At 38.5% G+C, this 15,883-nt stretch overlaps 1 protein-coding gene across 2 annotated transcripts; it reads right to left on the minus strand.

The window, feature by feature from the left end:
• On the minus strand, window positions 1-8,232 carry LOC105055218 (uncharacterized). Of its 2 annotated transcripts, none has more exons than XM_010936980.4 (17): window positions 8,053-8,232; window positions 7,723-7,931; window positions 7,556-7,634; window positions 7,327-7,448; window positions 6,199-6,249; window positions 5,995-6,114; window positions 5,796-5,915; window positions 5,181-5,322; window positions 4,921-5,091; window positions 3,197-3,352; window positions 2,424-2,530; window positions 1,968-2,058; window positions 1,696-1,837; window positions 1,438-1,597; window positions 1,098-1,214; window positions 425-551; window positions 1-340 (listed from the first exon to the last, which is right to left on the minus strand). In XM_010936980.4, exons 2-17 carry the CDS (start codon window positions 7,743-7,745, stop codon window positions 101-103), a joined length of 1,968 nt encoding a protein of 655 aa, XP_010935282.1. In that variant the 5' UTR covers window positions 7,746-7,931; window positions 8,053-8,232; the 3' UTR covers window positions 1-100. The 2 variants fall into 2 exon arrangements, with proteins under 2 accessions (XP_010935282.1, XP_073103081.1); XM_073246980.1 differs by having other exon boundaries at window positions 58-340; window positions 425-547.
• Window positions 8,233-15,883: the final 7,651 nt, after the last annotated feature.

The following is a 15,883-nucleotide window of genomic DNA, read 5'->3' on the forward strand; positions in this document are numbered from 1 at the left end:
TTCTAGTGCAATAATCAGAGTTCATGATCTTTCATAGCACGAATACTATATTCGTAATTGCTGAATGCTACAAGTAAATACTTAGATCAGTTCTTTCTATTTAAGAGTCCGAAGGTCCTTCCATTCGGATATAGTCATACATAATTCCCTGAAAAGGACCTTGGCTCCTAGACTGTGTGAGAAATATCGTGTTATCACCTTGAACAAGCCAAGTGCTTCGTACATTGATATTATACAACCAATATAATCCATGGATTCCATGTCTCGCAATTGCATTGTCCCTACCAATCAGTCCTGTTGTAAAGTGAGCAGGATTTGCTTTTGAGTCATTGAAACGAACCTTGGCAAAAGACAGAGATCAAGTTAGTTCATCACAATATACTATGAAGTTGAAAATTTGAGAAAGAAAGCTCTATAGGTATACTTGTAGTTCAGAAAGTGTAGCAGATGCGAGTGCCACTCGAAGCTTGTAGCTTCCAGATGGATAAACACTGTCAAGATGAAACTTAATCTGCCATGTGGTTGGCTGATATGAGTTCTGATCCGTCTTCCTGAAAGGTAAGAGTAGACAAATCAATTCCATTCAATGCTGGTGCAAATATGTAAACTGAAAGGAACTTATAGCTTGATAATGAGTCAAATTCAAAATTACTTCGAACTTGTATAGAAACAGACATGAGGAAGACCAATAATAAAGGGTCAAAAGAATTTTAGAACTTGTCCGGCATGGTGGTGATTTTAAATGCTTGTCCCCACATCATTAGTCACAATTGATTAACCATGAAAATAACAAACGTGGAATCAAAATCAACACCATTCTAAAGCTTGAAAATTAAAATAGCCAAGTGTTTACAAATTTGAAGTCTATGTACAACCATAAGAGTAGTTACGAGGCAGAAGAGTACAGAGAACAAGTTTTAGTAAATAAGATCAAAAAAGCCAAATGAAGAATTAGGGTGTAGAAGAAGATATAATCAGCACCACTGATCTTGTAATTTTTTTTAAAATTGTTAAGCTGAATCTCCTCTCAGAGAGGGGGAGAGAGAGAGAGAGAGAGAGGCTGAAAATAGCATATATTGATGTTGAGGAAGCATTACCTGGTAACTTGAGCAAAGAACCAATCTTTCTTATAGTCGCTGTCACCAATTGTGTAAACAAGATCAGTATCTGGATATAAATCTGCGTATCTCTCCCATAGGCCATATTGCCTAAATCTGTAAAAACAATGTAGGAGATTCAATTCAATACTAAGATGAAGTACCAATTAAGAAAATGACAGGTGTTCCACCCCAAAATCGGATAGTGAGAATATCAAATAGTCTTTTCTGAGAAATAATGACATCAAGTATTAAAGCAAAAAAAAATATTGCACTGCCTATGCAATGCTGATCTCTGAGAATGAAACCACACTACTTTTGAATAGATAATATATATAACCTGTCAGCTGGATCATTGATGTAGAGTCTGTTGACATATGTAGGATTTGGATCTGGAATATAGAATTCAGCAGCAGAACGGTCAGGGATGCCTATGTCCCATAAGGTGACACCATCTCTTGGGGGTTCAAAAACAAGGTCACCCAAATCAATATTATTTCCTGTTTACAGAAGTTCAAAAATCTTGAGATTTCCATAGCAGATAACAATAACCAAATGATTGCTAAAACAACAAAGCACATGGTTAATATACAATCACCTGAGGTGACTGTTATAGCTGCATCATATATGTAATCCCCAATAAAGCCAGGAACCCATGCATAAAGATTATAATCTCCAGTACGAACATTTGTAATTGTGAAACTCCCATTTTCATCTGCTCTGGTCCAAAATTGGTACCCCTGATACAATCATAATACATAAGATACTAGGATGTCATTTATGGCACATGTTTCGCTAAAACACAAAGTAAAAAAAAACTATTATTGAAATTTTTTAAGGAAAGAAAGAATGCAAACTTTAATGGTCAACCTTGAATTCTCTTTGCCATGATCCTGCTTCTCCTGGTAAAGCCAAGCCAACATAAGCACCATTTGCATATATGTCATCACCATCTATATACCTGAGGAACGTATCCCAACATAATTATATGAAAATCATCTCACACCAAACAGTAAGCGCATTATTAAGCAGCTTATCCCTAGAGAGTAATGCAAACCATGATAAGAATGTTCAGAAGAGGCTTTATATTTCTTTTTCACACATAGAAAGTAAACAAATATATAGTTACCATAGTGGCCTATCCTTATTCGCAAAGACCTTTTTTTCACCACACAGGAATAATTTAAGACTATATAAATGTATGAGGGAAAGAAAAATAACAATCAAGATTTCTTGAATAGTATTCTTATGCTCTTTAATATAACTCAAACCAGAACAGCTGGTTAACTTCTAAGCAAACATATGAAAGTAGAGAACAAAGCCTACCTATCTCGGACTAGTAATTTACCACTAACAGAACCTCTTTGCAAGCACTTTTGGAAGTCCTCGGAAACAGGAAAGTCATAAGGCCAACTCTCTACTTCCACTTGCATCTGAATATACAGAATAGGAGCAAGTGTAAGCATGATCCAGTTGCATCTATTAGTGATGACATCCATACCTTTCATACGTAAATTCATTATGAATTCATTCATTTACTATTTAAAAAAAAAAAGCTTCATTTAATTCCTTAGCGGTACAAGAACTTTAAAGCAGTTGGTCAAATTCAAATCTTGCGCAAGAAAATCAAATACTTAGCATGAAAATTTCAGTTTTTGCAATAACAAAGAAAACCATGCACATTAATAGTCAGAGAAAGTTCTTGGCATGCAAAATGAATTTGTTTCAATAACTAAAATCAGTCTATATGTGTAATTGTCAAGCCATCATATAACTTTCATTGATAGTCCATCCTTTTTTTGTTATTACCATTTTTGGAAGAGTTGAATTAGAACGGCACTAATTATTTCAAAAGGTGATAATTCAGCCATTTCAAACATTTTGAAAGCACCTCTCAAGGTTCAAAAATGGAACATACTCCAAACAAATGCATGATGTGACCACTAGGCCGCAGCCCTCTTTGCAAGAAAAACCAGCAATTGACTTATCAAATTGGTTAGCATTTTCAGAGTTCAAATAGGAGTAGTGGGTGACCATGATTCAGAAACACTCAAAGACAACTCCTAATTTCTAATATGCTAATAAGATTACATAATAACCTGTATCTTTGCATCCTCCCAGAGCATTTTTGGATCGCTCCCATCCCAACTGGAATTAAGGTAAATAAACACGGGGCCAAAAACCTTTTTCCAGTATTCTCCATTCCTGAATTTAGGTACAACATCTTGCCCAGCGTAGTGAGCACTGAGAAATACCTGAATATAGCAAGACAAACAATGCATAGATATTAAATATTCGTAAAGATCTTTAAATCATAGGAAAAAAGGTCAAGTCATTGTATCAGAAGAGTTTTATTGAGCAGTAACAATTCCATGGGATTTAATATAAATTCCGTATTCTAGCCATCGATGTGTAACAAACAAAATATATGTCATCAAGATGCATTATGCATTAAGTCATCACCTATACATAAGAATCATGATTATGGAGTAACAGGTGCAATACTTTAAAGCAAAAAATATAACTGACAGGGTATTGTATTTTCGTCTGAAAATAGCAGGGAGAAAGAGTGTGTGTTGGGACAGAACCCAACAAGAGAATTGCCTGCACCAAATCCTCAGAAACACTTTCCAAGACTCAGCCACAAAACCCCCTCCATTTGAAGGAGGGATACAACTGTAGGGCCATAGCTGTGTGTGTGTGTATGCGTTGGGAGAGAACCCAACAAGAGAATTGCCTGTACAAAATCATCAAAAACACTTTCCAAGAACTCAGCCACAAAACCCCCTCCATTTGAAGGAGGGATACAACTGTAGGACCATAGCCCAGTTTGCTAAATTCCCACACATATAGATTAAGTATATTGAAGACAAAGAAACTAAATCTACAAGATTATAATTGTAAATGATGAAATGATTTATTAGGCAGAGGACGTGATATTTCAGGCAAATCACAATCTCTTAAATTCTAGATCAAGAACTTTCCTGACAATATCAACAAATAACTATTAGAACAATTTTAGCTGGAAAGTGGTTACATCTTTTTCTTTTTGAGGGACAACTTTTAGAAAACAAAAAAAATCATGCAAACAAACTCATAGATCTAAATCTAAAATGGTATTGTATCCTTTCCATTTGCAATCGAAGTAGGTATCCTAAAGACAATAAAGGGGGAAAAGAATAGAAAACATCGAATAACCACAAGAAGATTGAACTTCTGCTGTCTCGAGCTAATGAGCATAAGCATGATGTGAATGCTTTGTAAATTGAAGTAGATAACAGGATCATAAATTGTCAGCTCAGTTGTGATGTAACAGTTCTTGTTACATAGGCAGTACAAACATCAGCAGAATTCTTTCTATGTTCGCATTAATTTTTGCATGTCTTCTCACTTGTTGTTTGCAAACAAAAGGATACTGTAATCTATATTAAGATTTACTTAACTAAGGCGGAGTTTCACAATCTAATGTACTTTAAGAAGTTATAAATGATGCCAATAGGACTTGGGTCCATCAGTTTGCATCTCTCTCCTTAGCCAATGTACTAGGAAGAGGTTTTTGGTTTGATCCCTCATGGTAGCATTCTCACCGTATTTCTCATGAAAGAAGAAAAAAAAGAAAAGTTATGAATAGATCATCAGGACATATTAAGACTATATACAAGAAGATGATATCAAGAAATTCCAACAACCATAACATATTGACATTACAAGATTTTTGGCCTTCCAATAATGTATATGGTCTTTTGATGTCTGAAAGTTTTCTACCATGAAGGAGAAGCTGAAGCTAGAAAAAAAACTAAATTAGAAAAATTATGATACTTACAGAAAGGGTGGTAGGACCAACATGAGAGGTTAGATTCTGCTTAACAGGCCCTCCTGCACGGAACTCATCACTGGGTGTGATCTGCCAAAACCCAACTGGAGGATCAAAACTTATCCAACCATGGACCTTGATGTCTTGATCTTCGCAGGAGTATTGATACTTGTCATCCACCTAGATGGGCATTTTGTTTAATCAGATACCATTATGTAAATGGAAATAATAAGCTTGTAATAAGGGTTTTTATAACATGTTTAGCTTACCTCTCCTTTGAGGTCTGGATTAATTGGATTAGTAAGGAGGACAGCCTCAGGGTATGCTAATTGCTGACATCTTCCAGGCATGCGATCATCAGGCATGGGCATGATTCTTTGCCTATCATCTGATATTGCCATGTAGTAAAACCTATAGTTGCATACAAAATGGATAAATATATTTGCACAATAATATAAAGTAAAATGAGCTGAGGGTAACTGAGCAAACCTAGTACCTTTGCCAAGATGGTTAAATGGAAATCAACTACCATTATAGGCAACCTAAGTTAAAGACCATTTTTTCTATATTTTGGGATATAAGCAACTAAGATTAAAAGAGAATGAGCCTTGCTGCAATGGTAAGGCTATTCCACTGTGACCTGACCTGGAGATCACCAGTTTGAAACATAAAAACAGCCTCTTCATATGGGAGGCAAAGGCTGTATACATCCAACTCTCCCTAGACCTTGTAATGGTGAGAGCCTCATGCGGTAGGCCAGTCATTTAAGAAACTAAGATTAAAAATCACATTGGGTAGGATCAGATGACTTATCTATGTGATATATAAAAGAGAATGAGCCTTGCTCATAAAACTTTAATGGAGGGTATTGGAAGTCCACTTACTTGTCTTTCCTAAGCTTGAAAGCAATCCTAGTTTCCCCTATATCAAAGTCAGGCCATCCTTCCAGGTGTTCGTAGATTGCATAGGTGTAGAATCCTGAGCAGCCACGAAGTACTACAAACCTAGAAATTTCAGTAACTATTAGCATCTCATGACCGTTTCAACTGCAAGAGGAGAATGGATGATTGGGACTTGATGCACCTTTTGTCTATGTTTAAGGGGACAAGTGTGCCTTCGAGGGATGGAGTCCACGTTCTTGTGAACGAAACTTCTACCTGCTCTTCATCCTGAAATAGTATTCTAAAATCTGTTCCTTTTATCCTGTAAGACAATTTAATTGATCATGAAATTTTATATTCAGTTTAAATGTAAGAAAGAAAAAAGAAAAGGAAGAGATTCACTCACACATCAAATATACCAGACTTTCCAGTTCCATTCCAGACAAGATCCCAATACCTAAATGCTCAATGGAAAAAAGTTTAGTGACAACTTTAAAATGTTGAAACTTTACAAGGGAAAATAGCATCTATATCAGGCCTCTGTTCATCCAAATTGTCTCACAAAACTAATACTTGGTGTAATCTTATCCCAATTCAAGAACCAGATCCATAAACTGTAAGAAGTTAGCAGGTGAGTTTTGGGGCTCCAGGCATTTTGAAAAGCCCGTTCAGTAAGTGAGAAGAAACTTGGCGCTCATAAAAATGTTGAAAATACATCAGATCGGGCAAAGTAATCAGTTTATGGAAGCAGTTCTATTAAAATGATAAGTTCATGCATAAGGTTGTATCTGGATTTTGATCTTTTTTATTCTAATTTACCATTACACCCTTTCTTTCTTTATTTATTTTTTTAATCAAGAACATTAGTAGGAGTTTCACTGCTAAAAGGAGAAAATCCAAACATTAAAAAAAAATTAGATGACTAAGAGAAGGAAATCATCAAGTTGAATACCTAGTAAAATTAGACGTTTTCAGTTTCATTCTGAAATCGTATATATCTGCATCAAAACAACCTACAATCAGTTTTATAAAACCATACATCGTATTTTTTTTAAAAAAAAAAAGGTTAAAAGACGTTCCATATTACACCAACATGCATCTGCAGCATGAAAAACAAAAAGAAAAAAAATCCAATCAATAAAAAAAAAAAAGATGACTAAGAGGGGAAATCATCAAGTTGAATTCTTAGTAAAATAAGAAGTTTTCAGTTTCATTCTGAAATCGTATATATCTGCATCAAAACAACCTAACACCCAGTTTTATAAAACCATAGATCATAATTTTTTGGGAAAAAAAGGGTAAAAGACATTCCATATTACACCAACATGCACCTGTGGCACAAAAAACAAAAAGGAAAAAAAAAAAAGCTCATAGCATCAATATGCAGTATTTTATTTCACAAGTCATGCTATATTCTCAAAACACACGAGTTGTAGGCATACAAAATTTCAGAACATCTACTTCATGAATAAATCCAAACTAATTGAAGACTTGGATATTATTGTATCTATGATCCCAATATGATGCTACCTACCCTCTGTTATCTGCTTTATTAAGAACTTCCAGCAGATTGTCAACACCATTATATCGAACTCCCGTTACAATCCCATCAGGATTCGATAGCGTCAATTGGAGAATTCCATTATCAATGATCACCTGCATTCATTGTCCATCAGCACCACCTTTTTACACATTGGTAAACAACTACACATCCAATTTATAACTCAACAGCATGACAATCAAATCAAACAGTCAGCACATACATGTCCATCTTGAACATCGAGTCTCACACCGATAGGCGGCATGCCTCGCGAACACGAACAACAACCTCGTAACGCTTTCCTGCGATTGCATGAAAACAAGCAGAGGCTTAATTGTGCTTTGATATATTTTTATAACGTAGGTAGAGCATCATCCATGTGTGTCTAACCTTAGCTTTTGGATTGGTCCCATTTCGTTGGAGATTAGCTTGGCCTTTTTGTAGCAGGATCCGGATCCTTCCTCCAAGTGCGTCTTATTATGTCTTGGTTTGGAATCTAAGCATCCATGTCTTGAAAGCCAAGACAGTTGTTTTGGAAACTAAGCATCCGGATCTTTTCTCTCTCTTTTTATTTATTTATTTACTTTTTTTCCTGCAGCCTTACGAATAGGGAGATCAGAAGGAAGTCGTCAATATGCGATTATCGAATTATACGGGGCTGATATGCAAAAATCCTAAAGGGTCGCATTATTAGAAAAATTAAAAAGTGGGTAAGGTTACCGCTGGAGGCGATGACGGAGGTGGCGACGATGCAGGTCTGGATGACGGTATTCTCCGGGCGGTGAGCTGTTGCTTAAGAAAACCGGCCTTCTCCACAACCTTGGCCCAAGTGTTCACGCGAAGAAGAACCCGAACAAGCCGGCGGAGACGTCGAGGAAGGGGATGATACCGGTGGTGAGATTAAGCTTCATGCATATCAGCACCCCGAGGAGTCCGCTGACGGCGAAGGAGCGTACCGTCAGCTGCTCCCGTCACGTCGACAACCGTTCCCGTCGAACCGCTCTCCATCGACAGCGCCTCCGCCGCTCCTCCGCCACCATCGCTGTCGGCGGCGTCCTCCTCTTCCGCCTTCATCTCCAGCTCCTCCGCCTCATTATCTCGCCGGGCTTTCGTCTTCGGGAATCTCTCTGGTTACGGCAGGGAAAACGTTCGAGAAGAGCAAAGAATGGGCACCTAGAAGGGAGGACGCCAGCAACGAGGTCTCCCGGTTCAAACCGGGGTTTATGAGGGTGAAATTGGAATCTTGCTGCGAGAAGAAATTGGATGCATGAAGAATTGGATCCTTGTGCCGGACGTATAATTGTTGGGGGACCGGACGGGGGTTTTGTGAAGTAGGAGAGTAAAGGCAAGCGGGAAAGAAAGAGACCGCCTGCTGCCCTTCCCCAAGTGGGGGTGGATGGTTGGCCCACGTTCACACCTAGCGGCTCGGCGATCATGCCCCATTTATTATGGCTGCAAATTGACCGGGTTGACTGATCCGATGTGATTCATATAGATCCAATCTAAATCACATTGGGAGATCCATAAATTCAAATTGGATTCTAAAATTAAATTTATTTTATTTTTTAAATTAAATTTAAATTTACTAAATTTTGACTCAAACAGATGATTTATGAAAATTTTTGAATTGATTTGAATTTTGAGATAAATAAACGGATCGAATCCAATTCGAAAACAATACGAGATCCAAACACTTTCCTTTTAAACAACGAAAGTATTAGTCCAAAGATAACATACAAAAATTTTGACGAAAAGACTGATCTATCTTTCCTTCATGAATATACAAAAAGATATCTACCAAAATTGCTACTAATGCAGCTGCCAAGGCTTGTGAACTTGGCAAGTTTTTTACTCTAGCTGGTGTTTTAGAGAAGTCATGCTAGCTTATCTTTCTAATATGTAACAACTTCCATTTATAGGTTTGGCTGGTTGTCTCGCTCGCCCAGAAAACTTGATGAAATATATAGAAAGTTGCATGCACACCCCCCCCTCTATCATAGTTATCGATGAGGTAGAGGCTAGCATCCACCAATTTTGTAATAGCCATTCTTAGGTGTACTGGTGTTTAATTCTATGACTGCATGTCATTGTAGCATTTGTTATTTCAAATGTTTTAGCCCCTTATATAGTTCACTGGGCTATGGCTACTAATTTTTTGTAGTGCTGGTTTTGGACACATGTAAGTGATTCTTGCCATCAAATCTATAGTATTTATTCTTATTGTTAATAAAGCCAACATCTCATTACTTTGATCATAGAAAATATTGCATGTGAATAATCACTACAGAAGATGTTACGGTCCTATAGATTATATTAAATTCAGAGGAACTCGCTTGATGTTTTTCACTTTCCAAGCAGTAAAATGCAGAGACTTGAAAAAAAAAGGTCATCAATATGATAAAACTTTTGCTAGAGCTTCATCCAGGGGATCCCAAATATACCTTTCACACGTGTTTGTGTATTTTCACTGGTATAACAAAAGAATGCTAGATCACATACAACACTAGAAGTAACACTTTACATACTCTTATTCTATCAAGGTTCCCTCATCTCCTTCTATTTCTATGTTATATGAATGTTAATTTTGATCGAGGCTGTTGTAGTATTTGTTACTCTTGAAAGTGCAATCTATTGATTTTTACACCCTTATCTTTTAAAAAGTTGTGAGAATATTTTGAATTTGGATTAACCAAGTCAGGGTCAGGGTGAGAAAAATGTGATTAAGCTTTTTGGACTCTTAGATGAAGAGTGTGAGACATGGAGGCTCTAACAGTCTCATGCATTAAGATCAAAATTTTGGTTAAGCTCGATAGTAGTGTAAATAAGGTTGCTTATAGATTTTTTACTTATCAATCTTATTATTTATAATCCAGATCTCGAACTGACTTTGGATCCTGACCCAAGCCGAACCCATATTTCATAGATCGGGACCGAGTTATATATGGACCTGACCTAACTTGAATGACCTATTGACCGAAGAAAATTGATCATGAACCCGACCTGATCTGACCCGATCTTCTATTGGACTGGATTTGAGTCCAATATTCAGATCCAATCAAGCAATCGAATCAGATCAGGGTCACTCATGATCTAGTCCGACTCGACCCATTTGCAACCCTAGTATTTACTTAGAGGAAAAGAGGAACATCGATATTTTATTAACAAAAATTATTTCAAGGCCTTCATCAAGCATCCTAAACCCTATGATTGATGACCCTTGTTATGCTACACCTTTTTAGGTTGGACTTCTTGTTGCGTCAAGGCTCTAGGTCAAACTGATGTGGTGGCAGGGACATGTCGGATGAGTCATTGGAATGCCATGGGAGACCTACAAAAGAAATCCGCTCACACTGAAGGAGGGGTGCTCCAATGAGGGACCCTTCGATGCTTAAGTCAATCGGAGCTTTAAGCATGGTGAGAGAGAGAGAGTTTGCTTAATAAAGTGCAGTATGCTATTACTTTTTGAGAGTCTCTTTATTACCTTTATGTAATAGAGTACTGGAGTTTGTTATTCCTGAACCTGTAGGTGGTTATGATAGAAAATCTACCCATTAACTAGGTTGTTAGTTATGGGTGTTTGCTGTATGAAGTGGTCATGTTCTAAAAATTTGTTGGGAGATTCCAACTAATTACTCACATAACTCAACTAGTCAGCAAACCAAGGTCGATATGTGGCCGAGGTACCATTCTGATGGGATCTGCATCGAGGCGAATCATGGGAGCTTATCCCTTGTAGTAGGCATGATCTTGACACAGAGGTCAGTAAGATTCCAACTTGAAGGTCGAGAGGAATCCGTGTCGACATCAATTGTAGGACTTCATTTTTGTCATGGATGAGATATCAATTCAGAGGTTGGCAGGACCTGAGCATGAGGTCGGATGGAAGCCGATGAGGTCATTTCATCCCTATGCTTCACGGTGGATCTGATGGTGCTTATTGTCAGGGTTTACATCGGTGCTTCTACCTATCCGGGATCTCTGAGAATGAGTTCCGAGGATATCGGCTAAGGTAGCACAATCCCATAATATTTGCCCTCCATTTTCGAGTTCGAGGTGGTTACTTCGGGTGAAGGAAGTAGTCTTTGAAAACTCTTCAAGGCATGTCCGAGTTGGCGAATCCAAATTGCTTGATTTTTAGGTGAACTATCATGTTGCTTCAAGAAATTTGATCCTAATTTGACATGTGGCTTCGCAGATCCCACCTTAATTATTTTGAGAAAATTTGGTGCCTTGCGAATCTTGGGGCATTTATGAGGTACAGGTGGCTTGAGACAGATCATTATTTTAGTCACGGAAGGCTAAGAGTCGACGGTTGCTATTTAATTATTTAAAAATGATTAAATGCTCTGTGTCACTGTCGAGAGAATTTAACTCTGGGGATCGCTCTTGGGCCTATTAGGACTTACCATATGGTAGGCTGTGAGAATTTCTAAAGCATCCCTTATAAGCTACTCGTGGGATCGAAGGGCCTCATAGTCTGTCACTTCAAAGACGGCCACATTGTGAGATCTGACTATTGAATGACTACATCCACACTATTCTGGGTCCATTAAGTAGTCCATTTATTTGACGGGATTCTATCATCTTGGTCACTCTTTCTGTTGTAGTGCTTATTAGAGTTCTTTCTCTTTTTAGTAGTTATGATGCTGTCAACATGGTCCATTAAGCAGATGGTGAAGAAAAGAATAGCTGCATTTCATAGAGAATTCTCATCCAAGAAGGTGAGAAGAGCTGAGCCGAGTTGACCCCTTGCCACTGCTTTGGGGTCGTTTCATGCTCCCTTATCGAGTTGACCTCTGACTCCTTTTATGGGGCCTAGGGTGAGCCTCTCCAGGCCTTGTGGAAGTGGTGGGGTTTCTGTCTCTTCCTTATAGATTTTCATAGTCCAAGACCACTACATCGATGAGTTCAAGGCCTTGACAGAATATAAGAAGGAGGTTGCCAATCTCGTTGCCACTGCCTTTGTCTAAGGTTTCGAAGACTGCAAGGTCTGTATGAAGCGAATGACCCCAAAGCTGGACTTGAGGCACCTCCTTCCTGATAATAGTAATGATCGAGGAAGTCGAAACTTTCTCTTCATATGAGGATTAGGTCCTCATCCATTTTGTATCTACTTTTCTGGTGCTTGGATACCTCTTTGTAAAAACTATTTATGTTAATGAAGAGGGAACTATATTTGCTTTATCTAAGTGTTTGTGCCTCTAATGATTGTTTGGTTTGTTTGAGTTCATCCTTGAACTCACTTTTTGGCTGAGTTTTTGCCAAGTCATTTGTCGGTTGGTCTTTGATCTTGTAGTTTATCATCGGGTCATTCCTGAGACATTCACTTATGGAGGCCTTAGCTTAGATTAGGATATCTCCTCATTATTAAAATTTAGTTGCTTTATCCAAGGGCTATTCTTGGAGTCATATTCTTTGCTGATGTGGATTTTCGAAGTTTATCTTGATTTAGTTGGGTAGAGTTTGCCTTATCGATGACTTCGTCCACATCCTCAAATCATCGTCAGATGGCTTCTGACTAATATTCAAAGGTCTCGACCTAAGCCAAGATATTTTTGAGGTTTACTTGTGGAGGCTTTAATTTGGATCAGGATATCTCCTCATCGTTGGTGCCTTACTGACTGGTATTTTGGAGGTCTTAGCCTAGGCTGAGATATCTTCGAATGATCAATCCATTGAGCCAGACATTGGGATTTAGTTTGGGGCTTGAATATATATCCCATGATTGTCATCATCATAGTCGGCATTTTACCAAATACTTTTTTTAAAGATCTCGATCAGGACTTAGATATCTTTGATGGGTTGAGCGTCGAAAGGTTGCAGTCTTCAAGTATTTAATACTTGTCGCTTTTCTAGGCATTTAATGTTGGTCTTTTTCTAATAGCAACAGTCTAATGGAAAGGACAGCTGGAACCCAGATTTTCAAGAGGCATGGTCTTCTAGGCCTTTCATGTGATGGCACCCGTCGCATAGTCAGAGATGGTAGTTAGGGGTGCTTAGGCTTATCTCTCTTATAAATAAGACTTCACCTCAAGGCTTGAACAACTCCAGTCATTTTCTACAATGCTGTCTTGCCCGACATCATGAGATTGTCGTTGTGTGCTTTCAAATGGGGAAGGTTTCCTCGAATCTTCGATTAACCACAATGCGCTTCAAGGGAGCATGCTGATGGATGATCTCACTTGGCATGGGAGATATCAGAAAATTCCGTCACTCGACCTGCTGAGTCGCAGTGATCGGCACCAAAATTTGCTCCTACACTGTGCCCATTAAAAGGATCTTGGACCTTTCTAGGGGGCCATTCCCCCCTCTCCTCGATGATATAGACTTTCGGCCCTCCTTAGAGGTGCATCGTAAAGGAGAGCATGTTTCTAAGAATGGTAGGGGCTGACATCATCGAGTCCTGTGTTCTCTATAGAAGATTGCATTGTTTCCATGTGTGGCCCATGCTTTGAGTGTAGGGACCAGATCCATGTTCTTTCCCTTTTGTGACGGACCTTGTCCAATTAAAGTCGTCATGTAATAAACTTGTACAAAACTCAAATAAAATGCTCTTTTTATTGTATCAGTCTAATTGCCGAACCATTGTTGTTCCTCCATTCTGGAGGATTTTCTATCATCCGATGTAGATTCGTGTCAGCTTTGGCTCAACTCATTTGAGGATGACGTGCACCAAAAGCTATGCGATTTTTCCAAAAGTTTAGTCCCCCATCATTATTATCAGTCAATCTTGATGACCAATTTCGGTTAGATCTTCTATTTGGTCATTTTGACAAGAAACTTGTATGAATTTTGGAAAGAAATAATTTTATTAACAAGGACTAGCAATGGTTACACCTCTTACTGGTAGTATATCTAAAGATTTGGAGTTTCATGTTCGAGGCATCAGAGTTCCATCAAGGGTCTTTAGTCTGTATACTCCAGGTTGGACGGCTTCAATAATCCACTATGGTTCTTCCCAATTCAGGGCCAACTTTTCTTGTTCGATAGGTTTGGACATGTCGGCTCGTCTCATGACAAGGTCTCTGAGTCGGAAGGCTTTTGCTTTGACTCGAACATTGTAGTAACGAGCCATCTGTTGCTGGTATGATGCCATCTTGATCTGATATTTTTCTCTTATTTCTTCAAGCAAATTTGTCCAAAGTCAATCAAAAATTTTTCTACTTATCGTAGAGTTCCAGCCTGGTTGATGGTAATCTAATCTCAACAAGAATAACCGTTTCGGACCCAAAAGCAAGATTTAAGGGTGTTTCTCCAATTGCCATTCGAGCTATAATTCAGTATGCCCACGGGATGTTGTAGAGCTCTTCTATCCAAAGCCCCTTCGCCAAGCTAAGTCTTGTCTTTAGTGCTTGTAAGATGGTACAACTGATCACTTTGGCTTCTCCATTAGACTATGGATGCCCGATCGAAGTGAGCCTATGGTCGATGTGGAGCTTCGAGTAAAAGTTCTTGATTTTTTTATTATCAAATTGATATCCATTGTCAGTGATAATGATTCAAAAAATTTTAAATTGACAGATGATCGACTTTCATATGAAATCTCAAGCTTTTGTCTCGATAATCTGTACCAAGGGCTCGACCTCGATCCATTTGGTGTAATAGTTGACCTCTAAAGTCAGAAACTTTCTTTGTCCAGTTGCCTGCAGAAACAGTTCGAGGATGTCGATCCTCACATGGCAAATGGGTATGGGGAAACAATCAACGTGAGCTTGGTTGTTGACTTTCTCGGGATATTGACATATTTTTAGCACTGTTCATATTGCCTGATGAGCTTGATTGCCTTCTTCTGCATAGTTGGTTAGTAGTAGGCTTACTACTGGATGAGCCTACAGGTGAATGACCTACCCCCAAGTGGTCACCATAGATGCCCTTGTGAACTTCCTGATAAGAATGTAATCTGCCTCGAACGGGCATAGACGTCATAGTAAAAGCATGGAGAAAGATTTTTTGTAGAGCTTGCCATCGAAGATCACATACTACGGTGCTTGTTATTTGGTTGCATGAGCCTCAATAAGGTCGGAAGGTAGTTCTCCATTGTTCAAGTACTTGATGATCGGATCCATCTAGCTTAGCTCATACTTGATTTAAAGTACTATGGATTTCTTAATACTTTGAGTTTATAGGCGCTCGATGAAGACCTGTTAATTGTGATTAATCAGTCCTGAGGTGGTGAGATGAGTGAGAGCGTTGGCTCAGATGTTCTCTGATTGGGGTATTTATTGAACCTCTAGAGTCCAAAAGGCCGCCATCATCTCCTTAACTTTCTATAAGTATCTCACCATTGTTGAGCCTCGAGCTTCGTATTCACCTCGAACTTACCTGATGATGAGTTAAGAATCTGTTGAGAAAAATGTCTCAAGATTTGATCCACAATAAATTTAGAATGAAATTTGCGATGAAAAATTATAGCAGAACAAAAATTTGGCCCACAGATGCACAGATCTGTGGGTGGGGGCTCATGACAGTAATTGCAGCCCTTGGACGTGAGGACGGAAGCCAGAATGTAGCCCATGCAAAGCAGGCTGTGAAGAGAGCCCACGTACGTGAA

This window comes from Elaeis guineensis, chromosome 12, assembly GCF_000442705.2.
Source record: "Elaeis guineensis isolate ETL-2024a chromosome 12, EG11, whole genome shotgun sequence".
Taxonomy (NCBI): domain Eukaryota; kingdom Viridiplantae; phylum Streptophyta; class Magnoliopsida; order Arecales; family Arecaceae; genus Elaeis; species Elaeis guineensis.

Coding starts and splice junctions, on each gene's coding strand:
- LOC105055218 (XM_010936980.4), bottom strand. CDS start 7,745: ATGGGACCAATCCAAAAGCTAAG. Junction 7,449..7,555: donor TCGATGTTCAAGATGGACAT/GTATGTGCTGAC, acceptor CAATGAATGCAG/GTGATCATTGATAATGGAAT. Junction 1,598..1,695: donor AGCTATAACAGTCACCTCAG/GTGATTGTATAT, acceptor TTCTGTAAACAG/GAAATAATATTGATTTGGGT.